Raw genomic sequence first — 23,273 nt, 5'->3', positions numbered from 1 at the left:
TTCCTTGACTTAGTGGTAATATGTTAGTGAATACTTCTTAATCTTTAGAAGTCCAGTTACTTAAATGTGTTCCTTGTGTATTTAAGTGAAGCAGATTACCAATGAAAAACCTAATTTGTTTATCTACTTTTCTGTGCATGCTAGAGGGACAGTCATACAATTAAGTCTGTTTACATGAACTAAAATTTGTAGCCCTTCTTTATAGCTTATTCCTCACAGTCAGTGATATTTATAAAATTCCTGCATAAAATGTATGTGATAGCCCTGGGGTTTTTTCATATATTTCATTGGAAGAGTAAATTTTGACCATGGGGCAATCTGTGAATGACATGATGGTACTAATACATGTCATTAGTATGATTTTATAGCAATATCTGATACTTGCACATGGTGGCTTTAGAAAAAGCACTCAACACCTCTGAGTGTAGTTTCCTCTCATCTGTAAAATGTGATCCTTGAATCTAGTCTGAAATATTCCAAGAGAACTCTCAATAGAATCCATATCCATTATAACAATAAGACCCTAGTGCTTGTGGGACAGTTAAATCTTCTTCCATTGCGGCACTTACAAAGTGTTATCTGTATTACTTGGTGCTCCTCATTGCCCGTTGTTTGGGGTTTTTTTCTTTACTTTTCTCTATGCCTAGTTCCATTTATCCAAGTCTGTTGATTTCCATGTCAGTTGTATATAAAATCTTGGCTTGCAGTTGAAAGTAGTTCATGCCTTTTAGAATTTAAAACTTTTTTCTTTTCTTCTTTTTAAAGATTTTATTTATTTGTCAGAGAGGGAGAGCACAAGCAGGGGGAGTGGCAGGCAGAGAGAGAAGCAGGCTCCCCACTGAGCAAGGACCCCAATACGGGACTAGATCCCAGGACCCTGGGATCATGACCTCAGCCGAAGGCAGACGCTTAACCGACTGAGCCACCCAACATCCCTATGCTTTTTAGAATTTAAAATGAATTAAACTTCACCAGTCAATCTAAAGTTGTGGCTTGTTACAGTTTGTGCAGGGTCCAAATTGTTTTCTAAAACTTTAAATACCCTCATAATTTTACAGTAAATTTCATTAAGAAAAACCCTAACTTAATAAACCAGCATTTGTTGTTGTTGCTGTTGTTGTAAGCAAATATGCTGCTTTGAAGTCTTGGCATAGCTTTGATTTTTGTTTTAAGTATGGAACAATAGTCCTGGGACTTGAAAGTACAACCATCTTTTTGCTTCTATTCTAGAAGAAGCTGTTAAAGTCTTTCCAGACTTAATTCTTGGGAGTTTTTTTAATAACTTTTCATAAGATTGTTTTTTACCATTCCCAGCCTAGGACTAATACAAACCAGATTGATTTGGGAGGAATTGTGAGATAGTAAACTAATTCAATTCATCTACCACTTATGGAGTCCCCTGCCTGTGGGAACTACAAACATAAGCAAAGAGATCTGGAAAATTGAAATAGAAATAGATAAGACTCAAGAAAAAATGGAAAACAAATGGACATTGAGTAGTACAGATGGCATTAACTGCCCAAATGGAGGAAAATGTAATTATCCCCCAAATCACTAGGATCTAACTGCTATAGTCTGCCATAAACATTTTTTTAAAAATCTCAAGGAAGCATTTCCAGTTCCCTTCCATCTCTAGCATATATTCAGTCTCTTCTCCCCCATCTCATATACAAACACACCTCTTTTCCTTTCTGTTTTCCATCTGACTATAACTTAGAGTTTCTACAATAGTGTTTGTCAAACTGTGGGTCACAACCCATTAGTAGACCAAGAATCTCTTTGACCAGTATTTTTTTTTAATGAAAAAGATTAAAATAGGAAATATCAGAATGTACCACATAGTAAGGGAAAGTACCATGACCTTATTTCAGTTGTATTATCTCATGTATGTGATTACACTTATAAAATGTATTTCTTATTGTGGATTGCCATTTTTAGAGTTTGAAAGCCATCGTTCTGGAGTATTTCATCTGTTTGTGCCTTGAACCTAAATTTCTTTATAAACATACATGTTGGGTGGTTATTTCATAAATATTTGGATAAGATTTTTTAAACTAGAATTTTTGCTTATGCTTGATATCTTGTTTCTAATCTGTATGGCCAGAGTAAAACCCATGGTGTTGACAGTAAGTTTTATAACTTTACTTTGTAAAAAAAAAAATCTGTTTTCCTGCATTATTTTCAATTCAAAGAATCCTCTTAGAAGATGACTATTTTTCCCACTAATGGAGTTCATACTGGTTTGCACTGGTTTATGTTGCTTTGAAGTACTAGAAAGCATGACTGTATATATGTAACATGAAAAATAGGATTGGTTGTTAAAACTACAATGAGATGTCACTTTATACCTGTCAGAATAGCTAAAATCAAACACACAAGATGTAGCAAGTGTTGGCAAGGATGTGGAGAAAAAGGAACCCTCATGCACTGTTGGTGGGAATGCAAACTGGTGTAGCCACTGTGGAAAACAGTATGGAGGTTCCTCAAAAAAATTAAAAATAGAATTATCATATGATCCAGTAATTCCACTATTGGGAATTTACTCAAAGAAAACAAAAGCAATAATTCAGAAAGCTATATACACCCCTGTGTTTATTGCAGCATTATTTACAATAGGCAAAATATGGAAGCAATCCAAGTGTCCATCAATAGATGATAAAGAAGATGGATGTGTATGTGCACATACACATGTACGTGTGCACAACCCCCCACACACATGGAATATTACTCAGCCATTAAAAAATGAAATATTGTCATTTGCAGCAGCATGGATGGACCTAAAGGGTATAAGGCAAAGTGAACTGAGTCAGGAAAAGAGAAATACCATTTATTTTCACTCATATGTGGAATTTAAGAAACAAACAAAAAAACAGATCCTTAAATAGAGAACAAACTAGTAATAGCCAGAGAGGAGGGGAGGGGGGTTGAATAGATAAAGGTGATTAAGAGGAGCACTGAGAAATGTATAGAATTGTTGAATCATATTGTATACCTGAAACTAATATAACACTGCATGTTAATTATACTTGAATTTAAAAAAAGGGTCGGTTAATTTTATTTATTTATTTATTTATTTTAAAGATTTTTAATTAATTTTTTAACAGAGAGACAGCGAGAGAGGGAACACAAGCAGGGAGCATGGGAGAGGGAGAAGCAGGCTTCCCGCCGAGCAGGGAGCCCGATGTGGGACTCGATCCCAGGACCCTGGGATCATGACCTGAGCCGAAGGCAGACACTTAACGACTGAGCCACCCAGGCGCCCGGGTTGGTTAATTTTAAAGAGAAGGAACCCTGGAACTGAATTGTTTCCATATCCTCTAGAAGCAGAAATATGTATGCTTAGTTTAGTTGTTCAGGATTAAGAAAAACTTTATTCCCTTAAAATAATCTACCACTTTATTCTCTTAAAATAACCCTCCTTGGGAAGCAGTATAGTGAAGATGCATGACTCCCTTCCAAACCATGGCAATTCTGGTACTTTTCTTTCGTTTGCTTGCTTGTTTGTTTGGAAAGGTTTTACCAGTCTCAAAAACAAAAAATAATCAGTGCTACTGAGTAGCTGGAATTGGCATTTGAAAAGAAGTACTAGCTTACCTCTGGGTCTGGGTTGTGATGAAGACCACTGACCCTAGAGAGCTACGGACTAGATTTAAATCCCAGGTCCACCACTTGCTAGCTCTTTGGCCTGGAACAAGTTACTTCTCAATGAATTTATTTCCTGATTTGTAAGATGGAGATAACACCTACCTCATGGGATTAAGAGAAGTAAATAAACTAATGTATATAAAGTTCAGTAGCTAGCATATTCTTGCCTTCTTTGTTAAAGATTAATTGACCGTATAATTGCAGGTTTATTTCTGAGCTTTCTATTCTCTTCCATTGATCTAAGTGTCAGTTTTTGTGCCATTATCAAACTGTTTTTATTATTACAGTTTTGTAGTATAACTTGAAGTCTGGAATTGTGATACCTCCAGTTTTGTTTTTCTTTTTCAACATTGCTTTGGCTATTCAGGGTCTTTTGTGGTTCCATATAAATTTTAAGATTGTTCTAGTTCTGTGAGAAATGCTGTTGGTGTTTTGATAGAGATTGCATTAAATCTAGGTAGTATGCGCATTTTAACAATATTTGTTCTTCCAATCTGTGAGCATGGAATGTCTTTCCATTTCTTTGTGTTGTCTTCAATTTCTTTCATCAGTATTATAGTTTTTGGAGGTCTTTCCCCTCTTTCATTAAGTTTATTCCTAGGCATTTTATTTTTGGTGCGGTTGTAAATGGGATTGTTTTCTTAATTTTCTGCTGTTTTATTATTAGTGTATAGGAATGCAACAGATTTCTGTACATTAATTTTTGTATCCTGTGACCTTACTGAATTCATTTATCAGTTCTGGTAGTTTTTTGGTGGAGTCTTTAGGGTTTTCTTTATACGGCATCATGTCATCTAATGCAAGAATTTTTAATCTTACTGTTTGCTTGGTCTAAGTTGCACCAGGGCAGCTGTAGAGATGAATTCTATCAGAGAAAAATGTTATTAGAGACAAATACAGTAATCTCACTGGTTGTTAACTGTGTTTTAAAGATGAGACCAGATATCTCTGGTTTTTATCAGATTCAGATCCCTAAGAAGAAAGTGGCCTTTACCACCTTCTTCCTGAATCTGTCTAGAGAAGTGTGATTATCATGATAATTAAGTGACTCAGCTGTTCACATGGTTTCAATAGCTTTTTACTGTTTCTTGAATTTGAAGCACTATCTGCTGTAGTCTGGCAACCTTAGTAATTCCTCCTAGGAAGTTGAATCATTGGAAAAACTTAAAGGAAAATTTTTAGACTTAAAAAACTGTGTTTCTCTCATATGTTAGTAAATTACATTCTCTATAAAATGTAGGGTCATTAAATATGGCCAAAGTTTGGTCTAACATAAAAAAGCATGAGTAAGAAAAGAGAAGCTCTAGTGACAATACTCACTAATTGTGGAAATTTTGCCATTTTAGATGTGAGGTTTTACTTTCAGAGATTTTGATTGTTGCTCCTAAAGATTCAGTTAGTAGTTGATGACATTATTATAATTGAATTGAAGAGTTTTCATTACCTCTGAAAATATCAGTTTCCAATTTAGCACTTTAAGAGAATTTACCTTAATAAAAAATTGTTCTAATATTTTTTGAGAAGCTACTTTCTAAAGAAAGTTGCCACTGGTACTTTCTGGGTAAAAAAAAAAAAAAGCTCTGCTTGACCTCCATAAAATCTAATTTAATACTTATCATGAATGTCCTCGTTTGTGTTTATTAATGCAGATAACAAGGGGAGTCGCTGACTTGAAGCATGAGTTCAGATGCCAGCCAAGGCGTGGTCACTACTCCTCCTCCTCCCAGCATGCCTCACAAAGAGAGGTATTTTGACCGCATCAATGAAAATGACCCAGAATATATTAGGGAAAGAAACATGTCTCCTGATCTACGACAAGACTTCAATATGATGGAGCAGAGGAAACGAGTTACTCAGATCCTGCAAAGTCCTGTGAGTTGAAATAATTAGGCTATAATCTTTCTTCTCTCTGGAAACCTTGATACAGAGTGAGGTAGGAGGTATCTTAAAGTATGCTCACATTAGAAGGGGGGTGCAGGAAGAGTGACTGCTAGTTGCCCCCAATCTTTCAGAGGTAAAATGAACACCTAATTTATATATTTAATTTGCAAAGCTTTAATAACAAACTACTATTGTCTTGGTGGTGTAAATTTTCTTTGTGTGATTTCTGAGTGTAATACTTCATTAGAGGAGTTCAAAAGATCAGCCGAGCTAGGATACCCAGTTCAGAGTGAGTATCTGTGTAGAAAAGAAAGGAATGACTGAATTGTTGCGAACCAAGAAGTGAATTAGATACATCCCATGCACATATTTTCTTCTTTCTTTGTGTACCTTGACACACAGAGCAGCATAGGAAGACTTAAGGTTTTTGAGGTGGTCTTTGATTTGGCAGCCTAATGTTACGTACACCTAATGCAGGCACACATATATGCATACGTACCAAACTAACTAAATTAAAAGTGGATCATAAACTTAAGCTGAAAATTCTATCTGCACAGTAATATACAGACTTTGTAAATCATATTTAAGTGATTTGTTAGTTTTCTTACAAACCCTTAGTGGAATTGCAAATGTCATATATCAGTGATGGAAAATGAGAGAATAGCTTGATTTAAGATGCAAAATGAATTAATAACTTTATGCATAATGAAGAACATGGACCCCTATAAGGTAGAGTTCAGCAAACATAGACACGTGATGCCCATGTTGGGATTATATTAGATTTTCATCTTCAGTACTAAAATAAGCACCAAGGCAGGGGCGCCTGGGTGGCTCAGTCGTTAAGCCTCTGCCTTCAGCTCAGGTCATGATCCCAGGGTCCTAGGATGGAGCCCCACGTCAGGCTTGCTGCTTAGCGGGAAGCCTGCTTCTCCCTCTCCCACTCCCCCTGCTTGTGTTCCCTCTCTCGCTTTCTCTCTCTTTGTCAAAATAAATAAATAAAATCTTAAATAAATAAATAAATAAAATAAGCACCAAGGCATAGAACTCCCTAAGGTGGCCCTGGTAAATCATTTTTGTTGTGCCCTTGTGAATTTAATCACAGAGGTTGAGCCCAAAGCCAAAGGGGAATTCCACCGTGAGTAATTCAGCTATACCAGTGACCTAGATAAAAGCAAGTACAAGTTATAAAAGCAGTGCAAGCTTTGAAGAATTTAAGTATAGCTTAACTTTAAACCTATCCTTTAAATAAACCCGTAAAGAAATCCTTTCCCAATGGAAAGGAGATTAACCAGAGGATTCATCATGAGGGAGTAAATGTTCAGTGCCTTCTTTTATGCAAACCTAAACTCTCTGTGTTTATAAATACTTGAAAGGCACATTAATTATTTGGATTAAAATAGATATATTCCCTCTTCTAAAGAAACACACCCCACTTTTAAGAATTAACTTATTTGCCAAATGATTACAGTAACATGTAGTATAAAGTAACAGGGAATGAGATGAAATTCAGATTTTGTTAAAAGTTGTTAAATACTGAGATTTCTTTTAGAAATGTTCCAAAAAGGACCATTCAGTTTTAACTATAACGTTTAAAAGGAAAAAGTACTAAGCAGCATTTCCTTGCCAGGGCTTTCGTTTTAATTTCTCCATTAAATAAAGACAGCATAACTTTGAGTAGATGTTCTAATTTTTTTTATACCTATGTATTTTCGTTTGTAAATTGGCTAGAAGTATCAATTTCACCTATGCCTTAGAGAACTAAATGAAATTACGGGAAAAGCCAGACATACCGATTGTCATTTCCATATTCACATAGCGAGAGGTAATTTTCAGCCCAGATAGGAACAGAGAAGATTGAAAAGAATTGTGGATTGATCATCTTTTCCCTAGATCTTTGCTAGTGAATTTAAAATCTCATTTGTGAAAGACTTAGAAAAGTGTGTAAGTTTTGTCTTCTCTGTTTTGGGACAACAGTTGTCAAATTTCTTTTAATACAACAAACTTTTAAAACAACAAAGGATATAACCCATGGTGACCTGTGTTAGTATCTGTTGCTAAATAACAAATTACCTTGAAACTGTACAACTTAAAACAACAAGCATTTATTATCTCTTCGTTTCTCTGGGTCAGGAATTCAGGAGCAGCTTAGCTGAGTGGTTCTGGCTCAAGGTCTTACACAAAGTTGCAGTCAAGACATCATCCAGGGCTGCTGTCATCTGAAGGCTTGACCGGCCTGGAGGTTTCCACTCTTGAGATGGGTCACTCATGTGGGTATTGGCAAAGGGCCACAGTTCCTGGCCACGTGGACCTTTACCTGAGGCAATTTGAGTGTTCTCCTCCAGAGCATGTATCTGAGAGAGAACCAGGAGGAGTCTGCAGTGCATTTCATGACTTAATCTCAGACATTAAACACCATCACTTCCACCATATTTATAGTTAGAAGTGAGTCACTAAGTTCAGCTCATACAAGAGAGAGGAATTAATATCCACCTTTTGACAGGAGGATTTTCCACTCTCTGATCACAATTGAATTTAAAAGCACTGCACTCTGCCGCAACTTACTTAACTTCCTTCCACATGGAAAATACACTCACTCTCTCCTCACACCCCTGCAGAAGTCTCATCTCATTAGACTATTTTCCTGAATCCAGAATCTTACTAAATCTGTTCCAGCTGCAGATGATGCTCCTCAGGTGTGATTCCTTAAGTACAGTTCCTTTAGTACAAGTCCTCTAAATTTTTTTTTTTTTTTTTTTTTTAGATTTTATCTATTTTTATTTGACAGAGACAGCGAGAGCAGGAACACAAGCAGGGGGAGTGGGAGAGGGAGAAGCAGGCTCTCTGCAGAACAAGGAGCCCGATGTGGGACTTGATCCCAGGACCCTGGGACCATGACCTGAGCCGAAGGCAGACGCTTAACGACTGAGCCACCCAGGTGCCCCAAGTCCTCTCAATTCTATACACCAGAGAACTAAAGAGACAAGTTATCTGCCCTCACACACAGCCAGTGGTGGGGAAACACATTCCTGTTCAAAAAGGAAATTAGGGGTGCAAAGGAATAACTGGTCCATAGCAGTTGTGAAATCCATCTGGGCAAATGTTTGGAAGTTCCCTTGATGAAGACCCAGTCCTTCTACTTTCAAGGGGGTGACTCTCTAGCTAGTGGCTCTGCCCTCTGGGCTTTTCATTCTACCCCCTGAATCATCTTTCCTTTTCTTTGAATGGTAGCCTGTGGTTGTTTTTTTTCCTCAGCCTTCTTCCTTCTTACAGAGGCTTAAGGTTCAAAGACCTCTTTTCTTTTGGAACTACCTTTGTTCCTTTATGCCCAAGCTTGCAGTGTTTCTGCAAATATAATTCTCTTAAAAACCTATGTGTCTTCTATGATATTGGGGTTCACTCTGTTAGACAAAACCCATAACTAATAAAGATCAAAATCAACTCCAAAAACTTTAGAATACTCATGGAAGAAATTGAGGAAGACACAAAGAAATGGAAAAACATTCCATGCTCATGGATTGGAAGAACAAGTATTGTTAAAATGTCTATGCTACCTACAGCAATCTACACATTCAGTGCAATCCCTATCAAAATATCATCAACAGAACTGGAACAAATAATCCTGAAATTTGTATGGAACCAGAAAAGACCCCGAATAGCCAAAGGAATGTTGAAAAAGAAAACCAGAGCTGGTCGCATCACAGTGCCAGACTCAGGCTCTGTTACAAAGCTGTAATCATCAAGACAGTATGGTACTGGCACAAAACAGACACATAGATCGGTAGAACAGAATAGAGAGCCCAGAAATGAACCCTCAATTCTGTGGTCAACTAATCTTTGACAAAGCAGGAAAGAATGTCCAATGGAAAAAAAGACAGTCTCTTCAAAAATGGTGTTGAGAAAATTGGACATCCGCATGCAGAAGAATGAAACTGGACCATTTCCTTACATCACACACAAAAATAGACTCAAAATGGATGAAAGACTTAAATGTGAGACAGAAATCCATCAGAATCTTGAGGAGAACACAGGCAGCAACCTCTTCAACCTTGGCCGCAGCAACTTCTTGCTAGACATGTCTCCAAAGGCAAGGGAAGCAAGGGCAAAAATGAACTATTGGGACTTCATCAAGATGAAAGCTTTTGCACAGCAAAGGAAACAGCAAAAACAACCGACAGAATGGGAGAAGATATTTGCAAATGACATATCAGATAAAGGGCTAGTATCCAAAATCTATAAAGAACTTATCAAACTCAACACCCAAAGAACAAATAATCCAATCAAGAAATGGGCAGAAGACATGAACAGACATTTCTACAAAGAACACATCCAGATGGCCAACATGAAAAAATGCTCAACATCACTCGGCATCAGGAAAATACAAATCAAAACCTCAATGAGATACCACCTCACACGAGTCAGAATGGCTAAAATTAACAAGTCAGGAAATGACAGATGTTGGTGAGGATGCAAAGAAAGGGGAACCCTCCTACACTGTTGGTGGGAATGCAAGCTGGTGCAGCCACTCTGGAAAACAGTATGGAGGGTCCTCAAAAAGTTGAAAATAAAGCTGCCCTATGACACAGCAGTTGCACTGGATATTTACCCCAAAGATACAAATGTAGTGATCCGAAGGGACACTTGCTCCCCAATGTCTGTAGCAGCAGTGTCCACAATAGCCAAACTATGGAAAGAGCCCAGATGTCCATCAATAGATGAATGGATAAAGATATGGTATATATCTACAATGGAGTATTACGCAACCATCAGAAAATGAGATCTTGCCATTTGCAACGACATGGATGGAACTAGAGTTTATTATGCTAAGCAAAATAAGTCAATCAAAGACAATTTATCATATGATCTCACTGATATGTGGATTTAAGAAATAAGGCAGAAGATCACAGGGGAAGAGAGGGGAAAAAATGAAACAAGATGAAACCAGAGAGGGAGACAAACCATAAGAGACTCTTAAGAAACAAACTGAGGGTTGCTGGGAGGTGGGGTGGGCGGAAGGGGTAGCTGGGTGATGGACATTGGGGAGGGTATGTTTATAATGAGCACTGGGTATTATGTAAGACTGATGAATCACAGACCTGTACCCCTGAAACAAATAATACATTATATATTTAAATCAAAATCAAAGATATTACTAATTTTTATTTGTAAGAAACAGGTTTGCAAGCCTTCTATTTAAAATATTGAGTTTATTTGAGAAGAAAGGGAAATAGAGAAACTAATAAAAGCAAAGTATAATACTTTTTTTAATTAAGCCCCCTATTAACACCTATTATGGGCAGCTGTTATGTATCAAATCCTATTTAATCCTCAAAACAACTTAATCAAAAAAGTATTAATATCTCTAGTTTACAGATGAATAAACTGAAACTTAGAGGTCTTAGAAAACTTGCTGAAGTTCTTACAAGTTTGGGCTCTGAGTGTAAACTCCAAAACTCATGCTCTTAACCAGTAGGCTGTACCACTTAAAGCATTCAGTAACAATGAAAAAACTCCACCCATATATTATTATTGCTTTATTCATCATCAAATTCTGTTGCTAAGATTAATTCAACCCAACACAAGTAGAGTTTTCAATCATAAGACATTTTGCTGTCTGTAAATTTGGTTGACAAACACAGTACCTTATTGCCTTCAGCTAAGAAAATAAGAGAAAAGAACGTCTCATCCTGACTCCCAAGTATTACTTCTTTCTAGGAATTTCACAGTCTTTTGTCAAAACCTAAACCAGGTTTAGCTAGAGATCTTCTTAATGCACTAAGGAGAATCTACAAGTTTTCTTTGACCAGTATACTCCTCATACATATGTCTATGGAGACCCTAGATTATCATTAACCCCCTTATCTCAGAATGAAGTGTCCAGGGCAAACTGTTGAAACTAAATGATGCTTCACCAACATTAAAGAAGCATGTTAAGTTGAAAAACTAACAGGACATTGTGCATAGTAGATATTTAGTTAAAATTCCACATACATACTTGGATGGATGGCTATATGAATAGCTGGGTGGACTTTGAGTCATTAAACACTCGAATATTGTCCACCAAGCTCCTGCTGAACTTGACAACCTAATATGGAAAACATCTGGTGGGTTTCAGAAAAAGAATCAATGTTCTTAAACCTTACCACTATGGGAAGCAGTTTAGACTGGTTGATGGAAGTGTTCAGTGTTACTCTGAAAGTTAGAACGACAGGAGTATATAGGTGGTGATAGCTCAGGCACATGACACACTAACATTTCTTAATAGGGCAATGTGTCATGCTACAAGTTTACATCGAAGATAGGAGAAACTTCAAAGCCATATACATTTTAGAATATCACTGTAAGGCCTAAAATGTTAACAGGGCACCAGAGGGCGCCTGTGTGGCTTAGTTGGTTAAGCGTCTGAACTCTCAATTTCAGCTCAAGTCAGGGTTGTGAGATTGAGCCCCACATCAGGCTCCGTGCTGGGTGTTGGAGCCTGCTTAAGATTCTTTCTTTCCCTCTCCCCCTGTCCCTCCTCCCCTCACTCTCTAATAAAAAAAAAAGTTAACAGGACACCTTAATTAGATTAGTTGATCAAAAGCACCATGATTTATCTGGTTGCTTTGGAAGTTTAAGATACAAGAATTCTTTATTAATTTTGTTTGCGTTTTTATTACATGCCAGCATCACAAAAAGATACTATTCTAACCTTTAGCTTCATATTAATTAAGACTTAGGCTGAGGACAAAGACTATCCAAAAGAAAGTTTGGTTTATTTGTTTTTTCTCCTTTCAACAGGACCAGTGGTAATCTATTTCCAAATGAATACATTTCTTAATGGAGAAATTCTAAGTAAGTTTGTTATGCTCCTAATCCCACTTTGGGAGAGATCTAATAACATAATTGCAGGGTGCCTTGGGAGCAGCATGCTAGTCTGTAATCTTTTTTTCTTTTTGCTCCAATTTTTCACTCTAGTAATTATTATGAGATAGAACATCCAGATGTGAATATTTAAAATCTATCTATGATATTTACCAGCATTCTGTTATTTAATGTCCATAAGTTAAACATTATTTACAAATCAGCCTATGTGATTTTCTTTTTTATTTTATTTTATTTTTTTTAGCCTTAACTGAAATAATTGCATCAGGTCAGTTTCTTTTATCAAATTGGTCCTCTTTTCTGTAATTTAAAATACCTTTCATCCAATACCACTTTCTTGTAAAAGCTCTGATCCTAGATACAGAAGCTAAGATCTCATACTTCAAGATAATTCTACCTTTGGTTTATAGGATACATGAGTATGTTTGTACTTAAAGTATACTCTTACCTCCAAATCTTTCATGTTTTTATAATCATGTTTATTTTTATTCATACCTTATGAATTCAGAGTTTATGGGATCACTCCCTCAGTATTGACAGACGATGTATAAAATGAAAGGGTATAAGATTCAGATAAGGCTTTTAAGGTACCTTCTTTTAACTTAAACATTTTGTTTCTCATCTAGTGATTTTTTGGACATGTGTCTAATGAGAGAGCTGTCCAAACTATAATGCTCTGGGGACAAACCAAGTTTTCAAGTAGAATTTTGTTGTTTGAGTTGAAGAATTAAGTGACTTTTCAAAAATCTATGACATTTAGTGAAGATTCATTTCTTACTAAAAAAAAAAAAAAAAAGATGCATTTCTCCCATTAGATGATGTACATACCTAATTACACAGGAAGAATTTCTCCTTCAAGTAACAGACTTTTAAGATGCTTTTCTAGAGCTTCAAATTTCAGTGCTAAAAACCTTTGAAATGGATTTTGCTATCGTTAACTCAATCAAGATTGAGATCAGGTTCTTTACTTTCTTTCCTTGTATTCTAGGAAAAGAAAAAGAAAAACAAGTTGCCTAGGTGGCTCAGTCAGTTAAGCTTCTGCCTTTGGCTCAGGTCATGATCCCAGGGTCCTGGGATTGAGTCCCGCATCGGGCTCCCTGCTCAGTGCGGAGTCTCCCTCTCCCTCTCCTTCTGCGACTCCCCCTGCTCATTCACTCTCTCTCTCTCCCTCTCTCAAATAAATAAATAAAATCTTTAAAAAAAGAAAAACTCTAATTTACTATTTTATTAATTGAGTATTGAACTAGACACTCAGACTCTAGCAATGTGAAAATCACAGTCCCAACCATCCAATATCATGGTGTAGTAGAGTAGGAAAAGTAAATCACAATCTTATGACAGGTACCCTAAGTGTAGTAAAGGTAAATGTTAAAAGAATTTAGAGAAGGATGGAAAGAGAAGAAATTGGGAGATCCCATCTAATTGGGTGATTAAAGGAGAGACTTCAAGAAGAAGGTGGCATTTAAGATGAGTGTTAGATAAAGGTTGAGAACTGATTAGGTAGAGGAACAGAGGAAGCCAGCATTTCCCTTTGGCAAAATAGAGTGAGCAGGGATAGAAAAGTACAGGTTGTGATCAGAGTGATGAGCAAACCTCATAGGCTAAACCAGAGCATAAGGTAGTAACGGTAGATATAGCCAAAATGTTATATGACAGATTATAGAGATCCTGGAGTACCAGACCATCTTGGCCTGTTAGGAGTCGGCCCATTTTCTCATCACTTCCAGTTTTAATCTGTTTATATGAATGTTTTTATATGTACATATATGCACATGGTGCTTGCTTTGGATCTGGGTTCACCACCACACATTAGCTATGTGACATAGGAAACTCACTTAACTTGAGCTTCAGTTTCCTCGTTGGTAAAATGAACCTTGTGGGGTTGTTGTGACAATTAAATAACATAAAAGCAAGTCATGTAATGACTAGCACATAGCAGGCAAGTATTTTTGTGAAAATTGTATGCATGAGTTATATACAGCATTGCTGAGTGAAAGCATTTTATGGCAACACTTGGAAGATTATATAATCACAATTCCTTAGACTATATTTTGGTTTTCTTGAAGGTCTCCAAAGAATCTATCATCCTGATGGCAGTCTGGCTTATTCATGTTCATGTATTCATGCATTCAAGGTGTAAAAACTCCCACGATCTCCTCTGTTCTGTTTCAAAGAGATAGAGAAGACATGGTTTATGCTGTGGCTTTATATATATGTTGTTTGATGTTTTAACCTGACTCCTCTAGTGGACACTCTAGGGAATTGTTGGTTTAATCTGATTTTAGAAGCCCACCTTGCTGCCCTGTGTATAAATTAGTTTTTCATTCTGCTTTGATGGGAGAAGTCCCAGCTATAAGAGGGCAAGTACTTTGGTACTTGTGGATCATCATCATCTGCCACTATATAAATTTTTTGCTCCATCATTACAACATAATGCTCTAATCTAGCCTAAGAAGTTTACTCTGTATTTCTGATCACAACGTGCCTGCTGCCTTATTAGTTGTATTTGGTTTCTGTGATACAACGCATCTCCTATAAAATTAGGGAAAGATTCTGTGCCCAGCTGAGAGTTCCAGATTTCAACCTTTACTCCATTTACTTATTAGCTGTGCAACCTTGAGCAAATCATTGCCTATCTCAGGACTTTGTTGTGAGATTCAAATGAATCAGCTATAAAGGATTATTATATTAACATTGGATTTTAGTAGAAATATGATTAACTGTCATCATAAAGATAAGTATGTTTTTATTTTAATACAATATTTTAAAGCTTACTATGTTTATAGATACATTTTTAAAACCAGCTGAAATAATTTCTTTATCATTAGTTTTTATAATGTCTTATGACTTAGGTAGTTATCTGAATAATATTTCAAAAATATTTGAAACATTAATGAGTTATAAATGTTCATGACAAAATAATAAATCCTTTGTTATAGAAGAATTCTTATCTGTTGAAGCACTTACAACTGTATAAAAAGGCTAGGGAAATTTCATTTACTTTGAAAATTATTTTCCTATACTGTGTAGAAGCTATTCACTAGCCTTATAGGGGAAATTCATATTTTTCTCTTAACTGATTTTAGAGGGCTTATATATCTCCCCTTATGACACTGTGGATCATCCCAAAATTTTAGGGTGGTGCCCACCATATTGTGGGATGTATGAAAGTGGAAAAAGCATTTTCACTAATGAAAATAGCATTTGGCCTGAGTTTTTGCCTTGGACAATTACTGCCTTGGACAAATTTTTCGACCTTTCTTATTTAGCTTTCTCATCCCACCCAGCAGAAGTGTCTCATCAGTTTATAAATAGTTGTGATTCTCTTGAACAACTGGTTGGTTTTTAATCTTAAAGCCATTGTATATCAGCATACTGAGCAGATTATCTTAATTCATGTTGGCTGCTAGAGAGTTTAGATAAAATTTGGCCAATCTCTAGCAAATGCCTACAGTTTTATAGCATGTACTTTGTATCTTAACCTCCTTCCTGGCTCTGACTAATCTCCTTATGCTTATTTCTTCCTTAGCTTAATTTTTCTAACCTATATTTGTTTTTTTATAATTTTAATCTATGGAATCTGTCTTAAATTCTTCCTGGAACATTGTGAGGTGGGGTACTCACTAAAATGATCCCCATTTCTCAGAGCTATTGCAGTGTAAATCATGAGTGATACACATTGTAGGTATTATTATTAATTATTATTTTACTGAATAAAAGAATATTGGTTATAGCTGCTTTCAGCTGAAGGAAAGTTTAAACAGGATTTGGTTTTGAAGGGAAAATACAGTTTCAGAAGAGTCAACTGGCCCATTGCCAATGTCCAGAAGTTTTCTATAGTTTATATAAAGGTAAATGAGTATATATAGAAGATTCATTTCCTTTCAGCCTTAAATATGGTAAAATACTCATGTTACTCATCTGTATGAAGCTCACAACCACTTTATGTTCACTAAGTCTTAGAAATGGAGTCTTCTGATCAGTGTAATGTGTCTTTGTAAAGGATATTTTATAGGATAGTTTCTGTGGTTTAAATCATATATTTAAATGAACTAGATACAGTCAATGGAATTAGATGTTTAGAATTTGTATAATTGTGCTGATGATTTACATTTAACAAGCCTCAAATTTGTAAAAGAAAAACCATGTTTAACTGGTATAAACTGTTCCATGAACTCAGAATTCAAATATAGTCACTAGTATTTTTTTTAAGATTTATTTATTTATTTGAGAGAGAGAGAGCACAAGTGGGAGGGGCAGAGGGCGAGGGAGAGAGAATCTGAAGCGGACTCTGCGCTGAGCGCACAGCCCAACATGAAGCTTGATCCCACAACCCCAAGGTCATGACCTGAGCCGAAACCAAGAGTCGTATGCCTAACTGCACCATCCAGGTGCCCCTGGTCACTAGTACTTTTTAAATCACTCAAACATCCACCTGCTGTATTAGTAGAAAATACAGCATCTTCCTCTTGGAATTTCTACTCCCCTCTAAGCTGTCCCAAGAACGTCAGTGGCTTACATAGTTCAAAAGGGTTCATCAGTGACTTCTATATCCAAAATGTGGTGTGTACATATGTCTGCATGTGCGTATGTGAGTCATGCTAAAGTGCATACAGCCCATGGCCACTGGACCTCCCTGGTGTTGAAAACTACTCTTACTCTGTCCAATAGAAGATACAGATTCATTGTTGACCCAGATGCCTGTACAGGCCGCCATGGTGCATTAGGGAAGGATGACCTCCCTCTTCCTGTGCTAAGCTCAGTTAGGGTGTTGCATGGTGCTCCATGGTTGAGCTCCCAAGATTACAGCGGTTAGCACTCAGCTCTTCACATCACAGATACCTCTCAACTATTGTTCTGAAAGCAACACAAGCATTGAGTCAGGACTGGTCTTAATATCTGCAACCTCATAGCTTCAAACCACATTTCTCCTTTCCTCCATGGGGTTCCTATGCCTTTTTTTTTTTTTTTTTTAAGAAGTCCTTTCTGAAAACCTCTGAGTTATTCAGCTATCCTCTAAGCAAGGCTACATCTAAGCAGGGACTCCAGGAGATCTTATTCCCAGTCTTACAAGGAAGGCTACTGTTGGTGACTCAAAGGAAATTCACCCTCTGATGAAGATTATTCCAGTGATCTTCAAGGGGTTAGTATGTACTCTTCTTGGAGGTAGTGATTCCAAGGCAGTTTTCTACCTTCTCCCTTTTAGGTGAAGTGGGAAAAAATTGAACTTAATTTCCGGCAGGCATTCTGCTTCACATGTAACCAAGAGCAAGGTTTAGAGAATTTATATCGCAAGAGCTTTCATGTTTAAAATGAATGAAAAAAGGCTTGAGCAAGAGAACAAATAATGAATTTAATAAGTATTGGTCGGGTGTTATGGAAATAAAAATGAGTGATTTCAATTCAAGCAATTTGAGAGGTTTCAGATGATGAATCATATTAGCAACTCAAGGGTTAGTAGAATAGAGAATTTCTCTTAATGTTCAGAATTCTTATTTATATAAACAGTTTCTGACACATGTAGATACGCCCGCAAAAGAAAAGATACAGCAGAATTCGAGAACAGGAACATACAGTACCCAAAGTTGGGGGAAAAATGTCCTTTCTTTAGCACAGTGTTGCAGAAGGGGAGTAATCAGTTCTCCACTCTTATCAGTTTGCTTTCAGTGTTTGTGGAGCTAGGGGATTGCAGTGGAAATCATAAAATGGAAGCTGTGATATACTTAGTATGTCTTAGTGAAGACTTCTGCTGTGAGGCAGTCTGTAGTCAGAGCCTTGTCCCATTCAAATACGGACTCTAGCCTAACCTAGATAATGAGGCTGCTAGACAAGGAATGGCTCTCTGTTTCCATCAGTCTATACTTGGTACTCTAGTTCCATATTGTTAACAGGGTTGTTTCATCTATATCTGTCTGTTGTAGATGTTATAGTAGCTCATTTTCTTTGAGATTAAGAATTCCTAATGATTTTTCCCTCCCCTGAAAGCGCGCTTCTTGCTGCTGCTTTCAGTGCTTTATTATTTTGTTTTATATCTGTTTTAAAGTAGTGTAGATGAAAGCTTATTTAAAAGAAGGATGGGGAAAAGATTGATTATAGAGAAAGTTATGTTTGGATCGTTCTGCTCCAAGTGAGGTATATGTGCTCAGTGGTTATTTTTATGTGTTTCAGGCCTTTCGGGAAGACCTGGAATGCCTTATTCAAGAACAGATGAAGAAAGGCCACAACCCAACTGGATTGCTGGCATTACAGCAGATCGCAGATTACATCATGGCCAATTCTTTCTCAGGCTTTACTTCACCTCCCCTCAGTACGTCAGTTTTGGAAAGTTTATTAATTTTTTTTAATTTTTATTTTAATTCAATTAACATATAATGTATTATTGGTTTCAGAGGTAGAGGTCAGTGATTCATCAGTCTTATATAATACCCAGTGCTCATTACATCAAGTGCCCTCCTTAATGTCCCTCACCCAATTACACCATCCCCCTACCCCCCTCCCCTCCAGCAACGCTCAGTTTGTTTCCTAAGATTAAGAGTCTCTTATGGTTTGTCTCCCTCTCTGGTTTTGTCTTGTTTCGTTTTTCCTCTCTTCCCCTATGATCCTCTGCCTTGTTTCTTAAATTCCACATATTAGTGAGATTATATGATAATTGTCTTTCTCTGGCTTATTTCACTCAGCATAACACCCTCTAGTTCCATCGATGTCGTTTAAATAGTTTTGGGAAGTTTAAAAAATTATGATTTTTTTCTCTACTTTGAACACTGTACATCTCTGGCAGCCTACTCTGCTCTGGTTCAGTCCTTAAGTTTATAACGTCTAATACTTAGAGTAACAAAGTGTTAAAATCTCTTACCTTTTCTTCCCAACCAGGCATTTACTAGACTTTGTAAGATTATAAAATAAGACAAGGGCCCTGTCCTAGATAAATGTATATTTTTGGTTGAGGAGACATTCCATGAATGCAAAAATGATTATAACTGCAAGATAACTATAGAAGAAAAACTTACAAAGCAGTTCATAAGAAATTGTCCAATGACCTTTTAAAAGGCTATGAACTCAGAGTTGGAATTGATTGTTGGCTGAAGTGGACTGAGAAAACTATGGAAAAAGAGAGGCCTGAACTAACCAGGCTTTTGAAGATGGAGTAGTTAGAATTTGGTATGAAAGAGGAATGAAGACATTTTATTCATTTAATAATAGCTCTTTGGTGAGAGCACCAGTTTGGTGAGCTGAACACTATAAGCACTTTATATCTCAGCAAGATATGTACAGAACTCACTGCAATACCAGAACAGATATGGAGTGCCAGAAGGTACTGTCAGGGACTGCTTCATGTTAGAGTCAAAGGATTGTCTTTTTCTTTTCTTTCATTTTCCTTCTCTTCCTTCATTTCTTCCTTTCTTTGTTTCTTTTTGGTTAAAGATTTATAAGTAGGAGTCAGTGAATTCAAGTACTTTCCAAAATAGAGGAATGGCATAAAAAGAGACATGATGATGGAAACATGCTAAGGTTAGGGTGTGTTTGTAGAACTCACAGTGGACCAGCATGTTGGCACATACATACTGTTTAAAAAAACTTTTGAAAGAGTCCCAGTGTGATGTGTAAGTGTTTGAACTGAAATAGGAGTGTGGGTACAAAAAGGAAGAGATCAACGAGAAAGGCATCACCAAGGAAGAGTAGAGAAGACTTAGTGACAGGTTTGATGTGGTATTGTGGGGATGGAGTGGGAGAAGAACTATGAGTTCCAAAATCACTCTTCTAGCTTGGGAGAAACTTTCTATAAGAAGGAACAGAAAAATTTGAAGGTAGAGCTAGTTTGTTTTTGCTCTTCCGGTAATATTGAGTATCTATTATGTTCCAAGCACCCTGTTAGAGATAGGGAATACAGTGATAAACAAGATGGGCAAAGTTTCCTGTGCTTGTGGAGACAGAAAATAGACTAAAGAAAATGGTCAGATAATAGGAAGTGCTGTGCAAATAATTAATAGATGGTGATTTGATAGGAGGAACTAGGTAACTACTTTAGATTGGATGATGAGGGAGAATCTCTCTGAGAAGGTGACATTTAAACTGAAATCTGAACTGTAAGAAGGAACAAACCATACCAAGATCGAGAGAAAACATTCCAGGTAGAAGGAATAAGTACAAATGTCAGGTGGAAACAAGATGAGAATGAATTTGGTGGTCTCTTCAAGGAATAAAAATTAAAGATTATGTCTGGAGAGCATGGGTTTGGGGCAACAAGTAGAACAAAGTGAGGTCAGAAACATAGGCAGAGGCTGAATTATGCAGGGTTTCCCAGCCAGAGTTGGAAGTTTGGATTCTATTCTAACTTCGAAAAGCCATTTTAAGCAGGAGGGTGATGTAGAAAGACCTCTATAGTTTCTGTGTGAAGAATTAACTGGGAAATTTTGTGGTATAATTAGACAAAAATAGGAATGTCCAGAGTTGGGGATCTCTTTGGCTTGGGAAATGGAGGAAGTTCAACTTTAGGCATGCCAAAGTTGCCAAGAGCTGCCAAGACATGGCCACAGTTGGAAATACAGTCCTAGAGCTTAAGGGAGTGGCTTGGAAGATGGACATAAAGAAGTATTACTCGTAGCTGTGTACGTTGATTAAATAATCATTCAAGGGGGTATAAGCAGGAAAGAAAAGAGTCTGAAGAGAAAATTTCGAAAATTGGAAGAGGAAGACAGGTCGGGGAAGACCAGAATAATAAGAGGAGCTATCCTGTGAGTGTCCTAGATATCATAGCAGGAAAGAGGAGCTGAGCTGCCAAAGTTGCTGGCTGGATTATACAAAGGCATGGCAGTAGGAGATTTGTGTTCCATGGTTCAGAGGTCAGGGACTAGAAATCAGCCAATTTGGCTGGAAAATTTATGTTGTGTTGTGGAAAGTAGAAGTTAACATTGGCAGGGAGAGTGAGAGATCAATTCACAGCTGCCTCTGAAATTTTGTTAAAAATTATACTGTTTTGAATGTATGGCTTACATATTGAAACTCTTTGAATTAGTTCAGAACATTTGAGAAGCTCTCACATTCGAGTGTAGACTTGAGACTTCTGTTGAAATGTTCGCCCCGACCTCCAACTCTCACATGGTAGCAGCCGATTGCAGAGCGTCAGCTGCCCCTTCAGCCCAGGCTTGTGCCCTCTCTAGTGCCTACAAGTTGCAGCAGGCCCAGTTTCGGCCCTTACGTGAATCTCCTGGGCCCTTGTAGGCCTTCACGTTGGGCTTTTGCAAAACTTTGAGCAGGGGAGTAGTGAGGCAAAAGATGACTTTATATAGAATGGATTTACAAAGAGAGGGGCTACAGGCAAGGACAAAATGAGGCGGCCTATTGAAAGCATTACATGTGAGGCGAACTCAGGGATGGAAAATGAGGAAACCTGGAAGGCAAAGGATGACGGAACATGGTGATGAATTACGTTTGGTGGCCCAGGGAAGGTTACTTCCTGTGTGAGACTGTGGGAATTGTAGTACCAGCACATCAGAAGACTGAGGAGGAGTGAGAAGGTCAGAAAAAGCGGGGAGATAAAATTGCTTTTAGACCTTTTTAATCTGTATGTTGTTGCGTTGCAGGCCGTTAGAAGCAGCAGGCTGGAGGGTGGGCAGGAGGCCCTAGTCACAGGTAAAGATTAGGGTGTCTTCCACACAGAAGTGACAATGAAAATTCAAGAGTCTGTAGTGTTTTCCTGGGGAAAAGTAAAATGAGAGGGGAGCATAGTGGGGGACTGAGCTTTGGGAAGGAGCCACAGAGGACAGAAGGGAGGAGAGCTGGTTGGAGGAGAAGGAAGCAACAGATGAAAGGGGAATGGGAGGTCCAGGCTGTGTCACACAGGCCTGCAGAAGAATTCCAGGGAAGAGGTGGTAAATGTGAGAAAGTGGAACATGGTCACAGTTGAAGTTAGCGGTTGGATCACGAAAGCCCAAGACTAGGTTTTGTTGCTTAGTGATGGCTAAAGGCAGACCGGTTTGAATGCATTCTTCTCTATCTTAAATAATTTTTTTTTGAATAAATGTCAAAAGGGCTATTAGAAAAGTGGCTTTCTGTTGAGATCTTTTCATCATAAAATTAGCAATAATGTCAATATTGATAACACCTTGGCCATTAGGATCATGTGACCATTTTCCTACCAAGTCCCTCCCTCACAAGTCCAGTACTAGACGAAATAGCGAAGATTGCTGATGTGCATTTTTGCTCTCCGGGTACTCATGTGAAGGAAGATAAGCTAAGGAACGTTGTGTGGGCTGAGAAGTTTCACATCATTATTTACAAGGCTGGAGCACTCGCAGACTCAGGCTGCTTCCAGGTACCGCGTTCCTTGACGTGAATCTCTCTCCACAACTTTTCCTTTTAGGTCTCGGCATGGTCACACCTATCAGTGACCTTCCTGGGGCAGATACAGCCTCATACGTGAAGGGAGAAAAGCTTACCCGCTGTAAGCTTGCCAGCCTGTACAGACTCGTGGACTTGTTTGGATGGGCACAGCTGGCAAATACATACATCTCCGTGAGTTCCTTGGCTTTCGATTCCTTTTCTAAAAAATCCCAGCCAGAAGGCAGCTGTACTCCTCTCACCTTTACTCGTAAGTCCAGTCAGACTTCATTTTCTGAACCTAGCATTCTGGGTTACAGCCAACTCCTGATTTAAACCTTATCTCCAAGGGAGAGGCTACGGTTAACCTCGCTTTCTTCTCCATTTTCTGTCTGTAGTATCCCTTTTGTTCAAACCAGCTATAGAACCTATCCAAGAAGAAATTCTTCTGGCAGAATTTTCTCTCTCCATATTAATTATATTTGAGCATGAGTGTCACTAAAAAGCACTTGGGTTGGGGCAGGAAAAATAGAGGGGGTCAGGGAAGTTTCCTCCCTGAGCTTTATTTT

The 23,273-nt window shown here is 37.6% G+C and overlaps 1 protein-coding gene across 3 annotated transcripts in view; it reads left to right on the top strand.

The window, feature by feature from the left end:
* ADD3 (adducin 3) overlaps positions 1 to 23,273 on the top strand; it is a 118,284-nt gene that overhangs the window by 80,404 nt on the left and 14,607 nt on the right. For all 3 annotated transcript variants that reach the window (XM_028095620.2, XM_028095621.2, XM_028095619.2), the window contains exons 2-4: positions 5,295 to 5,517; positions 18,556 to 18,694; positions 22,748 to 22,899. In XM_028095620.2, coding sequence (XP_027951421.1) covers positions 5,323 to 5,517; positions 18,556 to 18,694; positions 22,748 to 22,899 — 486 coding nt within the window. In that variant the 5' untranslated portion in view covers positions 5,295 to 5,322. The remainder of the gene's footprint in view (positions 1 to 5,294; positions 5,518 to 18,555; positions 18,695 to 22,747; positions 22,900 to 23,273) is intronic.

Source organism: Eumetopias jubatus, unplaced genomic scaffold (assembly GCF_037043125.1).
Source record: "Eumetopias jubatus isolate StellerSeaLion01/CBP00866 unplaced genomic scaffold, mEumJub1_p1.0 scaffold_17, whole genome shotgun sequence".
Classification (NCBI taxonomy): domain Eukaryota; kingdom Metazoa; phylum Chordata; class Mammalia; order Carnivora; family Otariidae; genus Eumetopias; species Eumetopias jubatus.
The sequence above is the reverse complement of the archived record's forward strand: the minus strand, read 5'-3'. Positions and strand labels throughout refer to the sequence as shown.